General features: G+C 40.5%; 1 protein-coding gene across 1 annotated transcript in view; it reads left to right on the forward strand.

Moving 5' to 3' along the window:
• Positions 1-19984, forward strand: part of CFAP58 (cilia and flagella associated protein 58) — a 103652-nt gene that overhangs the window by 27246 nt on the left and 56422 nt on the right. Inside the window, exons 7-11 of the mRNA XM_059661982.1 lie at positions 1483-1677; positions 4343-4480; positions 6428-6587; positions 11190-11272; positions 12753-12944. Of these exons, the coding sequence (XP_059517965.1) occupies positions 1483-1677; positions 4343-4480; positions 6428-6587; positions 11190-11272; positions 12753-12944 (768 nt within the window). The remainder of the gene's footprint in view (positions 1-1482; positions 1678-4342; positions 4481-6427; positions 6588-11189; positions 11273-12752; positions 12945-19984) is intronic.

The following is a 19984-nucleotide window of genomic DNA, read 5'->3' on the forward strand; positions in this document are numbered from 1 at the left end:
GTTCCCTTGATCCTTTTCCATTGAAAGGAAGCCATCTGGCTGAACCCTTCTGAACACTTTTACATTAAGCCAGAAGTCAAATAGATAACACACAAATCCCAACTCTAGGAGAAAAACAGGAGACTTTTGATCATGAGATAAGAGAAAGGCCTTTCATAGAATTCAGACACCATGATAAAGCTCTAGTGCTTTCTTTAGCAATATCCAGTACTCATGTACAAAATGATTTCACATTTGGGGTAGTTGGCTATATTTAATTTAGTTCCCATTGATGGAGAATTGGATGAGTTCCTTCCATGTTTAACTTTTCTAGATTCTGGGCTTCCATATTTAATCGGATTTTATACCTTCTTTGTGGATTTGTGTCCACCATCAGGGTGGATATTTAGTGGGAAGGCTCTGAAAAACAAAACAGATTTTTTTTAAAATATGTTTTTTATTGTTGATAGTATTACATATATTTCCCATTTCCCCATATTTCCCCCCTTCTTCTAAGCTCCCAGCCCCTACCCACCCCACTTCTTTATTTTTAGCATGTTTTTATTTATTTATTTTTCAAATATATTTTATTGATTTTTTTTACAGAGAGGAAGGGAGAGGAATAGAGAGCCAGAAACATCGACGAGAGAGAAACATCAATCAGCTGCCTCCTGCACACTCCCCACTGGGTATGCGCCCGCAACTGAGGCACATGCCCCTGGCCAAAATCGAACCCGGGACCCCTGAGTCCTCAGGCCGACGCTCTATCCACTGAGCCAAACCGGTTAGGGCTAAACATGTTTTTATTGATTTCAGAGAGGAAGGGAGAGGGAGAGAGAGATAGAAACATCAATGATGAGAGAAAAATCATTGATTGGCTGCTCCTGCATGCTCCCTGCTGGGGGATCGAGCCTGCAACCTGGGCATGTGCCCTGACCAGGAATTGAACCGTGACCTCCTGGTTCATAGGTTGACGCTCAACCACCAAGCCATGCTGGCCGGGCAAAGCAGAATATTCTTTTTCTTTTTTAAGACTTTTAATCTAAGTAACTTCGTGTTCTGAGTTTTAAAGCCTTGAATTTTTACGGCTTTTATGCTGGGTATTTTATTTTATTTTATTTTTTAAAATATATTTTATTGATTTTTTACAGAGAGGAAGGGAGAGAGATAGTTAGAAACATCGATGAGAAAGAAACATCGATCAGCTGCCTCCTGCATATCCCCCACTGGGGAAGTGCCTGCAACCCAGGTACATGCCCTTGGCTGGAATCGCACCCGGGACCCTTCAGTCCGCAGGCTGATGCTCTATCCACTGAGCCAAACCGGTTTCGGCAAAGCAGAATATTCTTGAGATGGTTTTACATTAGGGCTCAAAGGTGACTGACCGACAGGGGAAATGCTACTACAAAGTGACGGCCCTGGGAGAGGGAGAAGTTTGGCTGGTTGAGACCTGTCCTGGGGAGGGCTTCATGTCTTTCCCCCCTGTCCTTTCTGTGCCTGTAGTTCCAACAAGAAATCCAGCAACGTCAGAATGAAGCTTTGAGGGAGACTCGGAAGAAGGAAAAACTGGAGAAAGAGCTCAAGCAGATTCAGACGGACATGGACACCAGGCAGACGGAGATCAAGGCCCTGCAGCAGTATGTGCAGAAGAGCAAGGAGGAGCTGCAGAGGCTGGAGCAGCAGCTGAAGGAGCAGAAGGTGTGTGGGGTGCGGGCTGCATGGGGGTCCTCGCAAAAACAAGACCAGCACCTTGGTTCATGGTCTGTTGGGGCCTTTTGTATTTTCTTTGGAAAGCAGCAAATTCCCTTCTCTGTAGTTGCTGGTAATAAGACACTGAGCCCTTCGAATAGCTCTTATAGGTAGATATGTGCCCTCCATTTTTTTCCCCCCAGCTCCAACAGGTTAATTTCTTTTTAACTTTTAATTTAAAAAAATATATTTTAATTTATTTTTTAGAGAGAGAGGAAGGGAGGGTGCAGAGAGAGAGAGAAAAAAAACATACACATAGATGTGAGAGAAAAATATTGATTGGCTGCTTCCTGTTCCCACCCTGACCCGGGATCAAACCCATAACCTGAGTATGTGCCCTGACCAGGAATTAACTGGCGACTTTTCAGTGTATAGAACAACACTCAACCAACTGAACCACACTGGCCATTTTCTGAACCACACATACATTTTCTTAATGTATAATAACCATAGAAAAGTGTATAAGTCACAAGTATACAGCTTGATCAATTTTCTCCACTTGGTCACCTGCACTCAGCCCAAGAAACAGTACTCCAGGTATCTCCCTTATGCCCCCTCCTAGTCATGTTCTCCCCCCAGAGATCACCTCTATTCCGAATTCTAAGCAGAGATCAGAATTTGCCTTTTTGTACTATGAAATGAAATCTACAGGATGTACTTTTTTTTTTTATGTCTATCTTCCTTTTCTCCATATTTGTCTGTGAGACTCATTCACGTCATTGCCACATAGTTATAGACTTGTGTTCTCCAATATGGTAGCCATTAGCAACATGTTGCTATTTAAATTTGTTTTAAAATTAAATACAATAAAAAATTCAGTTCCTGGGGTTTCACTAGCACCATTTCAGGTGCTCAAGATCCACATGTGACTAGTAGATACCGTACTGGATAGCACAGATAGAGAATATTTACATCAGGGCAGAAAGTCCTATTGGACAGAGCTCATAGAGCATTCACTCTCATAGCTTTATAGTATTCCATTGTGCAAATATAAGATGGTTTATTTTTAACAGGTTTATTTTAAAGGTTCAAGTTTAGGGAACCATACTCAGTCTTTACACACTTTAAATAAGGTACTATTTTTTGGTAACATTTCCCCTGTAATAGTGGTTTAAGGTAACTTAGTAATAATTCTAGTCTGTCATTTCTCATTTCTTAAAGAAGCAGTTCATGTAATTGAAAAAAAGTCATTTCTGGAAAATATTTTCTCTGAGGAAGTTTCCAAAGAATTGTCAAGCCATATAGCATTTTTCTATTTAAAAAATAGATATTAGAACACATTTCTTTGTCAGTTGCTTTATTTATTTTATATAGAGCCAGAAATAAAATAGATAATAAACAATATATAGTATCCTCAAGTAAAATATGAGACTTCTTTGAGCATGAAATCCGAGAGAATTTTGGACATCATGATAAAACTATAGTGCTTTGTTTAGCAATATCCAGGACTCCTGTAAAACAGTTTTATTTTTAGCATAGCCAGCTACGTCTTATTTAGTCCCTGTTGATGGGAAATTGGATGGATTCTTTTCATGTTTAACTCTTGCTTACATGAAAGCTTTACTGACCCTTGAACTACACGGGTTTGAACTGCCCAGGTCCATTTAGATGCAGATGTTTTTCAATAAATATACAGTTGGCCCTCCTTACCTCCGGGTTTCCCATACGCAGATTCAACAAACCATGGATCAGAAATACTGTTTCTGATCCGCAGTTAGGAAACTGCAGTTGGGAATCCTCAGTTGGGGAATGCTAACTGTATGCATTGCTTGGTGCCATTTTATATGAGGGACTTGAGCATCCATGATGTTGGTATTCTAGGGGGTCCTGAAACCAATCCCTAGAGGATACTGAGGGACAACTGCAGTTAAGCTTTTGGGGAGTCAAATTGTGTGGGGAGGGTTTTCAATTGTGTGGGGAGGGTGCCTCTAACCCTCATGCTGTTTAAGGTCAGCTAAATACGTGTCTTTCTCTTTTTGTCCTTCAGGCGATTTGATATCCTTCCATCTCCCCAATTTTCTCCCAACAGAAATGGCACCCTAAAATCTAACCCTCTCTTTTTATAAAACCTGCCGTCAAGGAGTGTAAGAGGAAAAGCCAGCTGACACTGAGGTCAGGCTGTTAGAAACCATCCCACTGCTGTTCCACGGTTTTGACTTAAGTTGGATTAAAGGGGAATTGTGTTAGTGTTAGTGAGTGGTTCTGTTCCAGAAAAGGTAGTAGGCATGTTAATGCAGGATTTGCTTCTGAAGAGGTAGCTTCGGAGCCTCACAGCAGATAAAACTCAGTCGAATCCCTAGCTCATTTGCAATGACTATAGCAATTGTTGTGTATGTGAAGCCTGCCGAATGGTATTAAAATATTTATCCACCACCTGTGAACAAGACTTCCCAAGGCTCTCAGAAAAAAAAGGTCCTCTCTGTGTTATTCATTCTAAGGTGTCATTTTCCTCATCCATTTACCAGTAACATTCATCATTTTTGAGTGGGTTAGAGCTTTCACAGGGAGAAAGAACCATTTCTACAAAGACAAAAGTAGTGGGGCTTCCTGTGTGGAGACACAGATATTGTAATCAGATAAAAAAAAATTAACCAGCTCATTCTACCTCTTTCAGATATTGAACGAGAGAGCTGCAAAGGAACTGGAGCAGTTTCAGATGAGAAATGCTAAACTTCAGCAAGAGAACGAACAACACGCTTTGGTTTGCGAGCAGCTATCCCAGGAAAACCAGCAGAAGGCATTGGAGCTCAAAGTAACCATCAAGTGACACATCAGTTGCCTAGCACTCCCTCCTTCGTTCCCTATAGGTTTGCTGTGCGGTCGGAGCTCTCGGTTCCATAACCTGAATTAGCCTTGATGCATCAGACAGGTGCAAGCCTGCCGTGATTGCTTTGTGCCTGGAAGCAGACAGTGCGATAAGTCCCATTCTTACTTATAAAATTGCAAACCTGATTATTGATCATATGATTATGCAAATGCTTTCCAAAGCGAGCTCAGATGTTCATCTTTGTAACTGAGCCTAGCAAGTCACCGGTTGCTGAGAGCTAGAAACCATTTACACGAGCGAATAGCAAAGTAGTCAGATTGCATTTTATTACTTGTACGGAGAAGATAGAATGAGCAGGGTGGGGGATGGACTGGTTTTATTAGGTATTTACATCTAGGATTGTAGAAGCATGATATTCACTCTGTCCAATGCAAACTTTAAGACAGGCCTCCTGTTCTTCCTCCCCTTCTTCTGCTTGCAAGTTAAGTTTGGACAACAACTTTATGCTGGGTACATATGTTATGCCTACATGCTTAATAGAACAAAATTCTGAAAACTCTGTAAACCCTATTATGTTAGAATATTGGTTATAAATATTATGAGTGACCGATCAAAAGTAATACTTAGATTCAAGTAATGAATTATACAGTTTCTGTATCACAGGCCCTTCTGAGAATCTAACAGAAATATATGAACAGACACACACACACACACACACACACATTGCACATCTTGTATCTTGTTTTGTATGCAGTCTTAGAGGTCTCCAGGATTTTTCTGAAATCTGACTATCGGGTCTGGATGCATAATTATTGAATTAGAACACCTTATTATTGCAGTTGAAAAGGGATTTAGGTCCGTTAATTTGGACCCTGTAGGACCCGAGGCTGAGGAACATTTAAAACAGTCTAGACTGGTTTGACTCGAAAGCATTCCCTATGAGAATGTTGTAAGTTAAAGCAGAAATGAAACAACTACTTAAGGCAAAATAATATATTAGCCCCTAAGGTGAACTTAAAGTAAAAGTACTTATGCCATTAATTCTCTCTTTTGATAACACGACTGGGGCACCTTGAAAGATGATAGATTTTTGTTAAGTGATCCTGAACCGAGGGCATTCAACTTCTCCCAATAATCTGAGGATAACATGCCCAGCTAAGTTCAGTCTCTTCAGTGGCAAGACCTGGGGATAATTCCCAAGTTTATTTGTAGAAGTGTCACTGGTTGCTTTCCCAGTAATTTCTAAAAATGACAAAATTTTGAAAAGTGAATTTAATTTGAATGTAAAAAAAAAAAATTCATAAAACTTGAAGCCAAAAAAAAACAAAACAAAACAAAAAAAACTTGAAGCCCATAGACAAAAATTTGGTGTTTTCCTTTGCTAGACTTTATTGTTCTGGTACCTTTAGGCATTATGTAGATTTACCTTTTAATGTTGCCCTGTCTACCTGTCTGAATATACACCCATTGGCTACCATCCTCTGAGGACGGAGGCCCCCTCCTCTCGTGGATGTAATTGTACTGCTGTGGCCATGTGGGTACAAACGTGTTTGAATACTTTATGGCATGTTAATAACCTTCTGAAAGCGATCACTTTGTGAGTCTGTGAAAACTGCTAATTGAATATAGCGTCTGTACACAAAATCCACACATTTATGATACACACAGCTCAGCATTCAGTGTTGCCTTGGGACATCAGGTTTAATCTGTCTGTTTATTATTTTTAGCTTATACAGCCACATATTTTATTCAGAGAATAGAGTTTTTCAATTTCCCTCAAAACCAAACAGTGTGTGTTTTGATTTAGTCCAATAGAGTAACTTCACACTGACATAGGAAGAATTTCCTCTTTCTGGTTCTGAGTTTGCCATCATCCAGTCACCCTTTATTTACCAACTGTCCCCCTGGTTAATTCTCTCTCACTAATTACAGGCCAAAGAGGAAGAAGTTCATCAGATGCGCACTGACATCGGGAAGCTCAACAAAATCAGGGAGCAAATCCATAAGAAATTACACCAGATTGAAGACCAAAAGGCGGAAGTAGAACAGCACAAGGAAACTCTAAAAAGTCAGATCTTGGGATTAGAGAGAGGTAAACCAAGGATTATTTTGTGCCTTTATAAAATGCATTTATAGACATTTCATTGGTGATTAATGTCATTTGGCAGCTCGGGGTTCTGTATGTACAAACCACAAACCATGCAAATGAAATCAGCAAAACAACTTTCAAACTGGTGGGTGGACAATATGGAGGGGACATCATTAGGAATTCCTTAAAAATTCTTCAACAGACTATCTTGGCACACTGTAAATCCAGCCCAAAGTATTGCTCAGTACTTGTCATGGAGTAAGTGACATCTATACTGTTAGGTTTGGGTTCTACATGACCTTTAGCATTAGTCCGTTTTCTCACCAAAGATAGGGATAAAGGAAAATGAATGTCCCCCGTCAGCAGTATTTGAGGCAATACTGTACCAAGGCTTAGTGGGACGAAAGTAAATGGCTTCTAATTCCTTTTCTCTGTTAGTACTTTGTCATCTGGTAAACACTTGTTCTACCAGCTCTCTCATTGGCCTGTGGAGGCAAAATTTAAGTGCCAGGGAAGGCCATCTAGTACAGAAAAATCACTGTGGATACAAACTCTGGAGTCACGTCTGCCTGGGTTCAGATCCCACTTCCACCATATTTAGGTCTTGGGGGATGAAATAAACTAATACACATAAAACATGTGGGGCCAAGTGCCTAGCACTGTGGTCGGCAAACTGTGGCTCGCGAGCCACATGCGGCTCTTTGGCCCCTGGAGTGTGGCTCTTCCACAAAATACCCACTTCTGCGCATGTGCCACGAAGTTTCAATTGCACTGTATGTGCGTGCCCACATGTGGTATTTTGTGGAAGAGCCACACTCAAGGGGTCAAAGAGCTGCATGTGGCTCGCCAGCTGCAGTTTGCCGACCACTGGCCTAGCACATAGTAAGTGCTTACTCAATGTCATCTATTATTATACAGATATATTACTATGTATATAGTAATAGGACAGACTATGATCCCATCCTGAAAAGAATATAATTGAGCTGAACCGGTTTGGCTCAGTGGATAGAGCCAAACCTGCGGACTGAAGGGTCCCGGGTTCGATTCCAGTCAAGGGCATGTACCTTGGTTGCAGGCACATCCCCCGTGGGGGGCCTGCAGGAGGCAGCTGATCAATTTCTCTCATTGATGTTTCTAATTCTCTATCCCTCTCCCTTCTTCTCTGTAAAAAATCAATGAAATATATTTTTTTAAAAAGAAAAAGAATATAATTGAAAATAGGGGAAACTAGTCAAATTTGGGGTGTCTGAAAAAGCCCTGGACTTGGAGGCAGAGGATTGGGTCTGAATTCCAACTATACCAGAATATGTGAGGCAGGAACACTGTATTCACTCCCAGCGGGCTGCTGTGAGTCGTAAATCACCAAAAAACATACATCTAGGTAAAATCTGAATCTCCAGGTAAGATTTTATTGGAAACATATGTCATGTGAACCTTTGAGAAGTGCAGCTATTTTTCCTTCTAAGACATCAGGAAAAAAATCTTTTACCTTGACAGTTTCTCCATGCACTTATTCTTTCATTCGATAAATTGGAGGCCTACTATGTGCAGGTACTATGCCAGGCATTGGGTGCATGGAGGTCCCTGCCCTCAGCATGCGTACTGTCTAGCACAGTTTAACGATCTAATGTGACAGATGGGAAGGAGAATGGATCCCGAGAGCTTGTTTTGTAACGGGCTTAGTGACTTTAAAAAACACTCCTCTATTTAAATTCCTGTGCTTTTGCTTGCAATAGTTCTAAGCTTTGAAAAGAAATTACATATTCAGTGTTGAACCCAACTCTTCATACTGAAATCATGTTTATAGAGGTCTTCACACTCTCTCTTCTTATTAGTTTATAGATATCGTTAACCATTATTTCTTCTTAGGGGCCTCTTCCTTTAATCTGCCTGATCAAAGAGTGGCATTAGGCATGATGGTTAGGAGGATGAATCCTCCATTTATTTATTTATTTATTTTTCTGTAACAAAACCCAAGAAATGAACTGAAGAACTGCCAGAACTAATGGGAGTTCAATAGGGTGGCAGGTTATAAAATAAATATATAGATATCTATAGCTTTCTTTCATACAAAGAGTCAGTTAGAAAATATGATGGAAAAACCCCCTCCCACAATAACAAGTAAAGTAGTAAAATATCTATGAATGAAGTTACCAAGATATCTGCAAGACCTATATATAAAAAGTGCTACAGAATTCTATTGAGAGGTGTAAAGGAAGACTTGAAAAATGGAGAGGTATACCAAGTTCCTGGATGAGAAAACTTAATGTAATAATGATAAAAATCTGTCTAAATTAATCTATATACTTAATATGATCCATAAAAATTCCAGTGAATTATATTGCTGGGACTTGAAAATGGATTCTAGTGTTCTCCAGAAGAATAAACATGTAACAATAGCCTAGCAATTCTGGAGAAGAGTGATAAGGGAGCATTTGCCTTCCCAGGTATTTAAGTGTATTATATAGCTCCAGTAATTAGATGGTATAGTGAAGATGTCTAACAGATCAATGGAAAAGATTGGAAAGGCCACAGGAAGATCCAAAATTTTCATTTAAGATAAAGATGTTGTTTCATACAACTGTACAATATGGGCTGGTTATTAAAAAATGGTAGTATGATAATAAGTTACTTTTTTGGGGAAAAAGTTGACACCAAATGCAGAAACTATAAAGCCAAGATTGAGAAGTTTAGTGAAATAATAGCTATTTTTTAATGTACTAAAGACTATATATGAAGGCAAATGACCAAAATATTGTCAGTCAGAGTTAGTATCCTTATTATACATAAAGAGTTCTTAAAAATCCACAAAAAGGATAAACAATTTATGAGAAAAACTGGCAAAGGTTAAAGTATGGACAATTTGAAAAACAAATACAAATAAGTGATCATTAAACATGAAAAAGTAGTCAACTTCACTACCAGACAAAGAAATATAAATTAAACACAGGCATACTGGTTTTAATAATCCATCACATTGTCAAAGATCAAAGAGAATGATAACTAGTGGTGGTTTGTGTGAGGAATTAAATTGCTATTAATTTTGGGGGTAGAAATTTGGCAGGAGGAGAAAAATGCCTTTTAAAAAAATTCCTTTTGTTTCAGGACTTCTGCTTCTAGAGTAACCAATGAAAAATAACTTACAGGATCGTTGCTAAAAATTATAAATAAGTAAATAAAGTGGAAGCAATTTAAATGTTAAGAAGGGGAATTGGCTCAATAAATAACACATTTTCATATAGAGAAATATGCAGCAATTAAAACTTCTAATGTTGATGCACATTTATAATATAGAGAGACATTTATTTTGTTTGTTAATTGTAGAAGCAAGTTACAAAACAATATGTGTATCATGATTACTTTGGCATGCATATACATATGTATAATGATACACACATATAATTTGCACAGGAAAAAAATCTGCAGACATCAAAATCCTAAACAGATTGCGGTTGATTTGAATTCTTTTCTTTTTACTTGTTTTTATTTCTAGTTTCTCTCTGTGTTTCTAATTACTTGTATAATAAGAAGGATTTAAAAAGAGCAAGGACTTTTCGAGTCAGTGAATCTGTGCTCCCAATCTCAGCCCTGTTACCTCCTAGCTGCAGATCCTTGGCATGTGGCTTAATCTCTCTATGCCTCAGTTTCCACCTGTCTAGTGCAGTGGTTCTCAACCTTCCTAATGCCGCGGCCCTTTAAAACAGTTTCTCATGTTGTGGTGACCCCCAATTTCATTGTTACAGATTGAACATAATTAAAGCATAGTGATTAATCACAAAAACAATATGTAATTATATATGTGTTTTCCAGTGGGCTTAGGCGACTCCCCAAAGGGTCGCGACCCACAGGTTGAGAACCGCTGGTCTAGTGAGACAGGAAGATCTTCCTCAGTTATTTTTTTTTAATTTTTTTTTTTATTGCTTAAAGTATTACAAAGGGTATTACATATGTATCCATTTTATCCCCCCGCCCTAGACAGTCCCCTAGCCTCCCCTATCACCCAGTGTCTTATGTCCATTGGTTATGCTTATATGCATGCATACAAGTCCTTTAGTTGATCTCTTACCCCCCTACCTCCTGCCCCCCAACCCTCCCCGGCCTTCCCGCTGCAGTTTGACAATCTGTTTGAGGCAGCTCTGCCTCTGTATCTATTATTGTTCAAAAGTTTATAATGGTCTCTATTGTCCATGAATGAGTGAGATCATGTGGTATTTTTCCTTTATTGACTGGCTTATTTCACTTAGCATAATGCTCTCCAGTTCCATAATGAAGAGTGTGTCACAGTTAATAAACAGTCGTTTTATAGCTATAGATAAATATGTAAAGCAAGTTTTGTATGTGGGCAGATTCTTTTTATTTCAAAATATGTTTTTATTGCTTTTTAGAGAGAGAGGAAGGGAGAGGGAGAGAGAGATAGAAACATGGTTGAGAGAGAAACATTGACCAGCTGCCTCTTTCACACAACCTGGGCATGTGCCTCGACTGGGAATCGAACGTCTTGGTTCATGGATTGATGCTCAACCACTGAACCACATTGGCCGTCTGGGCAGATTTCTTTTTAGGTTGACTCCATATTTATCATTATTTTTCTCCCTGGTGATTTAGAGGTGGAGGCTTCAAAGAAACTAGCAGAACTTGATAAGAAAGCAATGGATGAGCTTCTGAGAGAAAGGGACATGTTAAATAAGGTGAGCTGTTGCGGTAACACTGGTAAATAAATGCCTTTTCTTTAGCCATAATATCTGCCTATAACACGATGTTCAGAGGCAAACAAAAGTAGATTAGAATAAATAATAGTGCTCAATTTTCCTCTAAGCAGCTATCTGCAGTCCAGTGTTTACTGGCTGTGAATTGAAACTGCATTATCACCTGTGAGCACAAAGGAATTTTGGAGCATTATTATGTAAACTAGCAGGGGATTTCAGAGTGTTTTGTGGATTCTGTTTTTATTGATGGTGTGTTATTTGGCATCCCAGACTGCCCAAGTCATTCAAAATATCTGAGTTTAATATCTACGATCTGTGTCTTTTGCTAATCTAGAAAGCAGAGATGACTGCTAATAAAATTTTAACTTGGGTGATTTTAAGGGATGGTGATATAAAAAGTCTCTAACCTTGCCTCCATCTTTTCAGGATTGGTGTAGGGTTGGGGTTTTGGGTTTTCCGCCCTTCCTTCTCCTAGTCTTTGAGCTCAATATGGTCCAAAGCTAAGGGAGGGCTTGGGGGAGTTTGAGGCCTGGAGAGCCTTCATTCCAGGTGAGACCCTGCACCCCTACCCTTTTCCTCCTCTTGCCCCTTCCAAAGGATTCCTCCCATTGACAGTCACTCTCAGGACATTAACTATTTTCAAGGTTATAGGATAAGCTTTCCTGCTCAAGGATTTCCTTCGGGGAGGAAAAGTGATTGGCCAGGTGCAGAGTGGGGAGGCTGCTTCCTAACAACAGCCCGATGGCTTTTGGCCAAGACAACTTCATCTCATCAAAGTAGACACAGCCTGTATTTGTTCATTCTGACTTGTCATGATTTCCTTTAGTTTCCCAGGATTGAACAAGTGTTAATAAAATAGATTACCCTTTGGCTTAAAGTAGACTAGTTAGGGAATCTCAGGAAGTAATAGATTAGATATTATTACATGCATAGCACTCCTTAGGAAAATCATTGAATCTTTTTTTTTTTTTTTTTGCATAATCCTGGAAACTGTTCCTTTATTCTGTAAATTTGTACATGCAAACAATATTATTCGATTTAATTTTTAAATGTACTTTTAACACATGTAATATTTAGTCCATTTATATTTTATATACAGTGATATTCTCTAGAGGAATGGTTCTCAACCTTCCTAATGCCGCGACCCTTTAATACAGTTCCTCATGTTGTGGTGACCCCCAATTTCATTGTTACAAATTGAACATAATTAAAGCATAATGATTAATCACAAAAACAATAATGTAATTATATATGTGTTTTCCGATGGTCTTAGGCGACCCCTGTGAAAGGGTCGTTCAACCCCCAAATAGGTCGCCACCCACAGGTTGAGAACTGCTGCTCTAGAGCTCTTAATAAGCTCTAGAGAATATGATTGTCTTCACTCATCTCTAAAACAATGCAGCTAACCCCAGATATCCAAACACTTTGAGTAATAGGGATGCTCTGTTGTCCTTATTTTTAGAATATGCTCAAGGCAATCCACGCGACCCAGAAACAGGTAGACCTGGTGAAGCTCCATGAACAAGCCAAGAGGAACTTGGAGGAGGAAATCCAGAACTACAAAGACGAGGCTCAGAAGCAGAGAAAGATCATCTTTCAACTGGAAAAGGACAGAGATCGGTACATCAATGAAGCCAGTGACCTCACCCAAAAGGTAAGCCGTTCCTTGATGGTGTGGGTGGAGGGAACACCGCACATTCTTTCTGATTGTCACAGTTCTTTCTTTTTTAAATTTTTTATTTTTCTTAATTGTATTTATTTGTGCTTAATCCTCACCCAAAGATATTTTTTCCTATTGATTTTTAGAGACAGTGGAAGGGAGGGAGGGAGAGAGGGAGAAAGAGAAAGAGAGAAACATCAATGTGAGAGAGACATATCAATTGGTTGTCTCCCGCATGCGCCTGGCCCTGGCACGTTCCCTTGACGAGGAATTGAACCCGTGACTCTTCAGTGCTCTAATGGTCACCTTTCTGATCGGCACGCTGTTGTAAAGGCTATTTATTCAGATTTCAGCTTGTGGTTTACATGAAGATTTAAGAGGAATGGTGTTGACTGTGTAAAAGCTGTCCCAGAGCTGATCCTGGGCCAGTGACATGGGCAAGCCTTATGTTTGGTGCTCTCGCTTCCCCCTTCTGGGCCCCTGTCCTAATTTCCGGGTTCTCCATCTTCCCTGGTGCCCTACTGAGAAAAGCATCTTTCTAATTAAATGACCTCAGATTAAGAGGCGAGTAAATAACTGGCATCAGCTAAGTGTGTCACACATTCGAAGAGTTTTATTTTAATACTGTTGCAAACCTAAAACTTCACTAGTGATGGAAATCCTCCCATTGTGTACCTGAGTTTCAGTTTCTACTTCTCCTAAACCGCTTATGAGGGAGAAGGCTCAGGCAGTATCCTTAGGCATGACTTCAGGGATTTGGATGTTACTTTTAACCAGTCATCCGAGGACATTGCCTGCATTAAGCAAGAGTGGTTAAACAAGTATTGTTTTGGTGCATTCACAGATGGCAATGAGCAGTGGTTTCAGGATGGGGGGCGGTGGGTATTGGGGAATGAAGGAAAGTTTTAGCTATGAGGCTGAGAAGAGAGTTCTGGAGAAAAGACTGATTTAATGAGATTGTCCCTCTAGCAAAGTACTGTCTGCTATGCTATTGCATAGCCCTCTCTTCCATCTCAATGAAATCTGCAGTAAATTCTATAGTGTTTACTGATGCTTTTGCATGTTTAAATTTTGCTTCTTTTTTTTTTTTTTTTTTGAGTAGAATCTCCAAAATGACAAGGAGGACAGCCAACTTTTGAGTCATAAACATAAAGAAATTGGGAAACAAGCTTTATAACTTCTTCCCAGTTAGGCCAAATAAATGCTGAGCAGATATTTGCAGAATATAAGTTTAGAGAAACACAAATGCATATGATCCGTCCAGCCTCCTACCCCTGATTGGGAGCCTTTGGCATTCAGCACATTTCTTTGCTGACTTAATCATCTTAGAAGCTCCCTGGATTGATTTACTGACTCTGAGAGGACTAGCTGTCAGTTCAGGCATTCATATTCTCTGGCTTGGGCTGGCGCATTGGCCTCGGTATCAGTCAGCGTTAGCTGAATGGGTTACAGCAACAGAGGTTTATTTTTGCTCACATTAGTGGCCTTTGAGGGTCAGCTGCAGCCCTGCTTCTTGTCCTCCTCGCTCCAGGATGGCTCTGTTGGCATGTGCTGGCCTCTTCAGAGGGAAATGAGTGTAACAGTGGATACTTCAGGGTGCTCTCAGAGCTTCTGCTGCCAAAGGAAGGGCACAGGGCCTGCCCACCCATATTCCATTGGCCAGAGCAAAGCACATGGCGAAGCCTGATCCTACTCCCTGGGCAGGAGTATGATCCCCCTAAAGGAGGGACCTATATGGTGAGACACTGAATGTATCTGAACCTATAATCCGTTGCAGCCTTTTACGTCTCCTTTCTGGTAATCAGTCTCTCTCCATTCCTGGCTGCTATCATACTATCAGAGCCAACTGTTAAAAATTCCAATGTAGCCGAAACCGGTTTGGCTCAGTGGATAGAGCGTCGGCCTGCGGACTGAAGGGTCCCGGGTTTGATTCTGGTCAGGGGCATGTACCTGGGTTGCGGGCACATCCCCAGGGGGAGATGTGCGGGAGGCAGCTGATCGATGTTTCTCTCTCATCGATGTTTCTAGCTCTCTATCTCTCTCCCTTCCTCTCTGTAAAAAATCAATAAAATATATATATAAAAAAATTCAAATGTAGTCTTTTTTTTAAAATATATTTTATTGATTTTTTACAGAGAGGAAGAGAGAGAGACAGAGAGTTAGAAACATCGATGAGAGAGAAACATCGATCAGCTGCCTCCCGCACATCTCCCACTAGAGATGTGCCCGCAACCAAGGTACATGCCCTTGACCGGAATCGAACCTGGGACCCTTCAGTCTGCAGGCCGACGCTCTATCCACTGAGCCAAACCGGTTTGGGCCCAATGTAATCTTATAATTATTCCTGGCCCTACCAACCTTCGTTACCTCTGAGCCACCTTGGGCAGTGCTTCCTAACATTTTTTTGCATCACAACACTCATAGAAAACAAAGCCTATGGCATGTGGAAATAAGGAGGATGAGGCAGGGCTGGAGGGGATTCACCCAAGGGTGATAGCTGCCCAGGTCCCGGTGGGTAGAGTGAATCAGTATTTTTGTATATACCTGTCACCCATGCAAGACAGCAATTGGTATGCTCTGACTTAAAAGACAGAGTCCAAGCTCTTTGTTCTCCCTAGAAAGTTCTCCTTCCCCTTCTCTGCATGGAAAACTCCTATTCATCCTTCAGTACCCAGCTCAAATGTTCATCTCTGGGGTCAAGCCTGCTCTGACTGCCTAGGCAGAGCTAGTCATTTCCTACTTGGTGGATTTGTTTATATCTCTGGGGTGGCAGTTATCATCCTCTAGTATAGTTATTTCCTTGCATATTTGTTTTTCCTACTCTACAGTGAACTCTTGGGAGCAAGGATTTTATCTCATTCGCTGTTTCATTCCAGCATGCTGGTAAATAGGCACCAAAAAAGTGTCTGTTAAACAAATGGATAGATGATGTGTGCTAAAAATAATGCTGCCACTGATTTTCACATAGGATTATATATTTTTCTGTTTTCTTGCAAAGGAGAGATACTAGTGCCAAGTTTTGCTGGTAACTTTATCAAGTTTTCTGATGTTTAACTGCACAAGATTATACAGTGTCTCACCTAAATAATTTAAACACAAGTCCTTAAAATATATTATCAACTATAATTTTTCTATCTGTTACATAATCTCTGATAGCATATATCAGTTGCTATAGCAACTTGTGTCCTCTCTGGGCTTCTTATCAAGGACATATATGTCTTTTTTGCTCTTCCTCATATTTTGGTCTCTCTTTCCTCCCCCCCCCCCCCTTCTCTCTCTCTCTCTCTCTCTCTCACACACACACACACACACACGCACACACACACCTACTCCTTATTTCCTTATTTGAACAAACAGAAAGTTGCCTTTCGTGCATTCTATTTATAGGGAGTTGAGGGATAATGTCAGGTGCTGGGGATGATGTCATGAAGCTGATATTTTCATCTACTTCTAGAGTATACACTGTCCAAGTTTATTCTTTTGATCCAGCAGTTTCTTTAAAAACTGAGTCTGTGGAACCATAAGAAATGCAAAGATTTCTATAAAAGGATATTCTTCAAAATAAATTGTGCTATATGTATTTGATACAGTATTATGTACCATTAAAACCATGTATATTTAATGTTAGAAAATCATTAAAAAATGGGAAACAATGTTTACAATATGAATCTGATAAAAACACAATGCAAAATTGTGCAAATGGGGCAAAAGTAGGTTTACAATGGTTTGTATGGAAAATAAAAACTTTTAACAGCATCAAACACTAAGGCTGACATAGAGCCTGATGCTGAAGTAGAAGAAAGGAGAATGGATGAGAATTTTAAAGCCAACAGAGGTGAACTGAGAAAATCTATCTGGACCTCAACTCACAGTTCCTTGAATTTGCTTCATAAAAGAGACAACCCGAGAAGAGCTAGAAAGATGCTTCAGAAATCTCCTACCATCTCTTCCCCTACTCAGTGTCTATACTGACCAGTTCATTCCACCTTCCTGCTAGTCAAGTGCTTGTGCCCAGCCAGTCGGACAATTATGGCCAATCCAAAGAATGGGGAAGGCAGGGTGGAGCTGGTGGTTGCCCAGTGCATTCTGGGGATGGCGGCTTAGGGATGAGGCAGGGCAGAGAGAATCACCCCTGAAAGTGGGACATACTGGGAGTTACAATTGTCCATAGACCACATCAGCTCAGAGTGATAAGAAATAGGCATTTGGGCCTGGGGCTCCTACAACATCCTAAATGAAAGAATACTAAAGATTGGGAAGTGGACAGAGCTCTGCACATCACTGTATTCCCACCTGTAGTTTTGAAAAGTGGATTCTAGCACCATCCTGTGATTCTAAGAGTTGAACCCACCTTAATAGAGCTGCTCCTCGGGTGCAATAAATCCTCCCTTGTCCAAGGATGAATAAGGAAAAAGGCAGCTTAATGGGGTCTATGGAAAAAATATGCCTTCGAACTAGAGAAAGAATGGCCTCTGGAAGCCCCAGGGTAAAAGCCAGGCTCCGAAAATTCCTTTATGGGAAGATATTTAGGTTGAACCTCTAACGTAGCTGTTTTTGTAAGTGAAAAACAGTGGATGCTCAGAGATTTCTTAAGGTTCAACCTAATAGAAGAAAATTAGTGCCAGGTTTCTTCTAAGGTAAAGAATAGTGTTTGTTTAGCAAAATACCTTGATCCTTGCATTGTTTTAGGCAAGGACCTAATGAACTAGAGTGAGACAAAGAAAAGTAACAGAAATTGGGGAAGGGAGGGGGTGGTGGTGAGCAGGAAATGTGGAGGAGATTTGAAAGGATGAGACCACACCAACATCCAGGAAGTAGGTTGGGCTCTTTTGGAAGAGACTCCTTCCATGGAGGGGGTGGGGGTAGGGAGAGGGAGTGAGTATTTGCAGAACCAGAAAGTAAGCTACTGCAGTGCTTCAGCACTTTTTATCCTCCTGGTTTTTCCTCTGCTACACTCTGAGATTTTACTACTCAGATAAATTGAGAGGCGCCAGGTATGACATTGTAGATTGTGGTCCACCATATGTACTCTTTTTCTCAACTGTTACCAATTCTAGGTAAAACCGCTTCTAGTTAATTATTAAATCTGAGAAGAATTTTGCACATCATGCATTTGGCTCACATTAGGGCCCCTCCCTTTTCATTCTAAACGTTAAACTTCTGGCCTTTGCCTCCCAGACATTTTACATGCCCAAAAGCAGTCTTTTACAACGAATCCCTCCTTACAACTGTCTTAGCTCGCTGCTTGTTTGCCTATAAGAGTGTCAGGCAAAGCTCTTCTAGACACAGGTTCCAAGAAATGAATAATAATGTGCTCTCAAGGGCTTAGAAGTAAGCGAGGAAAGCAAAAGATCAAAGAAATATTGTTCCCTGAATAGGTACTTCATAACAAAAAGAAGCTCCCGTTTCTTTGATATTTATTCAGTTTTAGACAAGAGCACCTTTAATAGGCTAGAACCCTGGAGAGGAACCTCAATGGGACATCCACAAATTATAAGCTTTCGGTGTTATAGTGAAAGAAGTGTATTATGGGTCACTGTTTTTCTGCAGAACAGAATTTGATCCATAGAAAAACAAAACTGATTTGTTAAGTATACTGCTAATACAATATGATATAATCTTAGCCTACCATGGTAATCTATTAGCATTTATTAAATGACTAGATTATGCTATGCTAGGTACCTATATAGTGGCACAAATACACATTTTCTTTGTTTTTATTTATTGTTGAAAGTATTACAGATGTTTCCTTTGTTTGTTTGTTTTCCCGCCTTGACTCTCTCCACCCGGCACCTGCCCCTCCCAGGCCTTCGCCACTCTATTGTCTGTGTTCATATATGCATACTATAGGCCCAGTGCACAAAATTCGTGCATGGGAGGTGTGTCCCTCAGCCCAGCCTGTGCTCTCTCACAGTCCGGGATCCCTCGCTCCTTACCACCCACCTGCTCATGCCTTATTGCTTGGCTCGCTGCTCCTTAGCTGCAGGCTCCTTACCACTCAACTCACTGCTCCTTAGCGCTGCCGTGGAGGTGGGGGAGGCTCCTGCCACTTTGCTTGCCAGCTGTGAGTTCAGCTTCTGGATGACTGGTGCTCCCCCTGTGGGAGTGCACTGATCACCAGGGGGCAGCTCCTGCATTGAGTGTCTGCCCCTGGTGGTCAGTGCGTATCATAGTGACTGGTCATTTGGTTGTAACAGTCGCTTAGGCTTTTATTATAGAGATAAGTTCCCCAGTTAATCACTATCCCCCATGTCCCACCCATGCCTTCCCTCTGAAATTCTCAGTCTGTTCCATGACAAATACACATTTTCTCACTCAAATCCTCATAATGGTCCTCTGAGGTAGATATCATTATATCCCTCATTATATAATATAATGTAATGTTATTAAAAAACCAGAAACATAGGTATGCCACTATACATTTAAGATAGAGGATGAAATAAGGAAGTGAGTAAATTTAACATTTCACCTGCCTGGGCACCCAGGTTCTTCCTTTCTGAGAGTGAGTTTTTCAGTGTTCTTATGAAAGTAAAGGCATTGTCAGCATTCAGACCATTGACATCGAGTCAGGAAAAACTCATTTGAAAAGATTATTGCACTATTTCATCAAATGCAAGTTAAAGAGTTCCACATTCAGTGACCTACTTCCTTACCCTGCCTTCGTCTATATGATGTTTTGACTACACTGCAGCTTTCCAGCCTGTGTTATTGATTTTTATCTCAGTCTTATTTCTATTGGCAGGTTGTTCTAAGAGAAAAAGAAAAGGCAGGAGTAGGTTATAAACTGGGACTGCACCCCGATAGTGCACCGTAAGCAGTTTCTGGGCTCTTCTGAAGTGGGCCTGCAAATGCTGGGAGCTCCAACTCTCTGGCTGTGATAACACCTTCTATATTTGGGTGTGATTTATCTCATGTGTTGGGTTGAGATATCTGAAGTGTAATCAACTAATTTAACTCCAGCCCCACAGCTGGCACCCCACATCTCGGACAAACCATTTTTAATGGGGGGACGTTTTGCTGACAAAAGGTTTTGC

This window comes from Myotis daubentonii, chromosome 13 (genome assembly GCF_963259705.1).
Source record: "Myotis daubentonii chromosome 13, mMyoDau2.1, whole genome shotgun sequence".
Lineage (NCBI taxonomy): Eukaryota > Metazoa > Chordata > Mammalia > Chiroptera > Vespertilionidae > Myotis > Myotis daubentonii.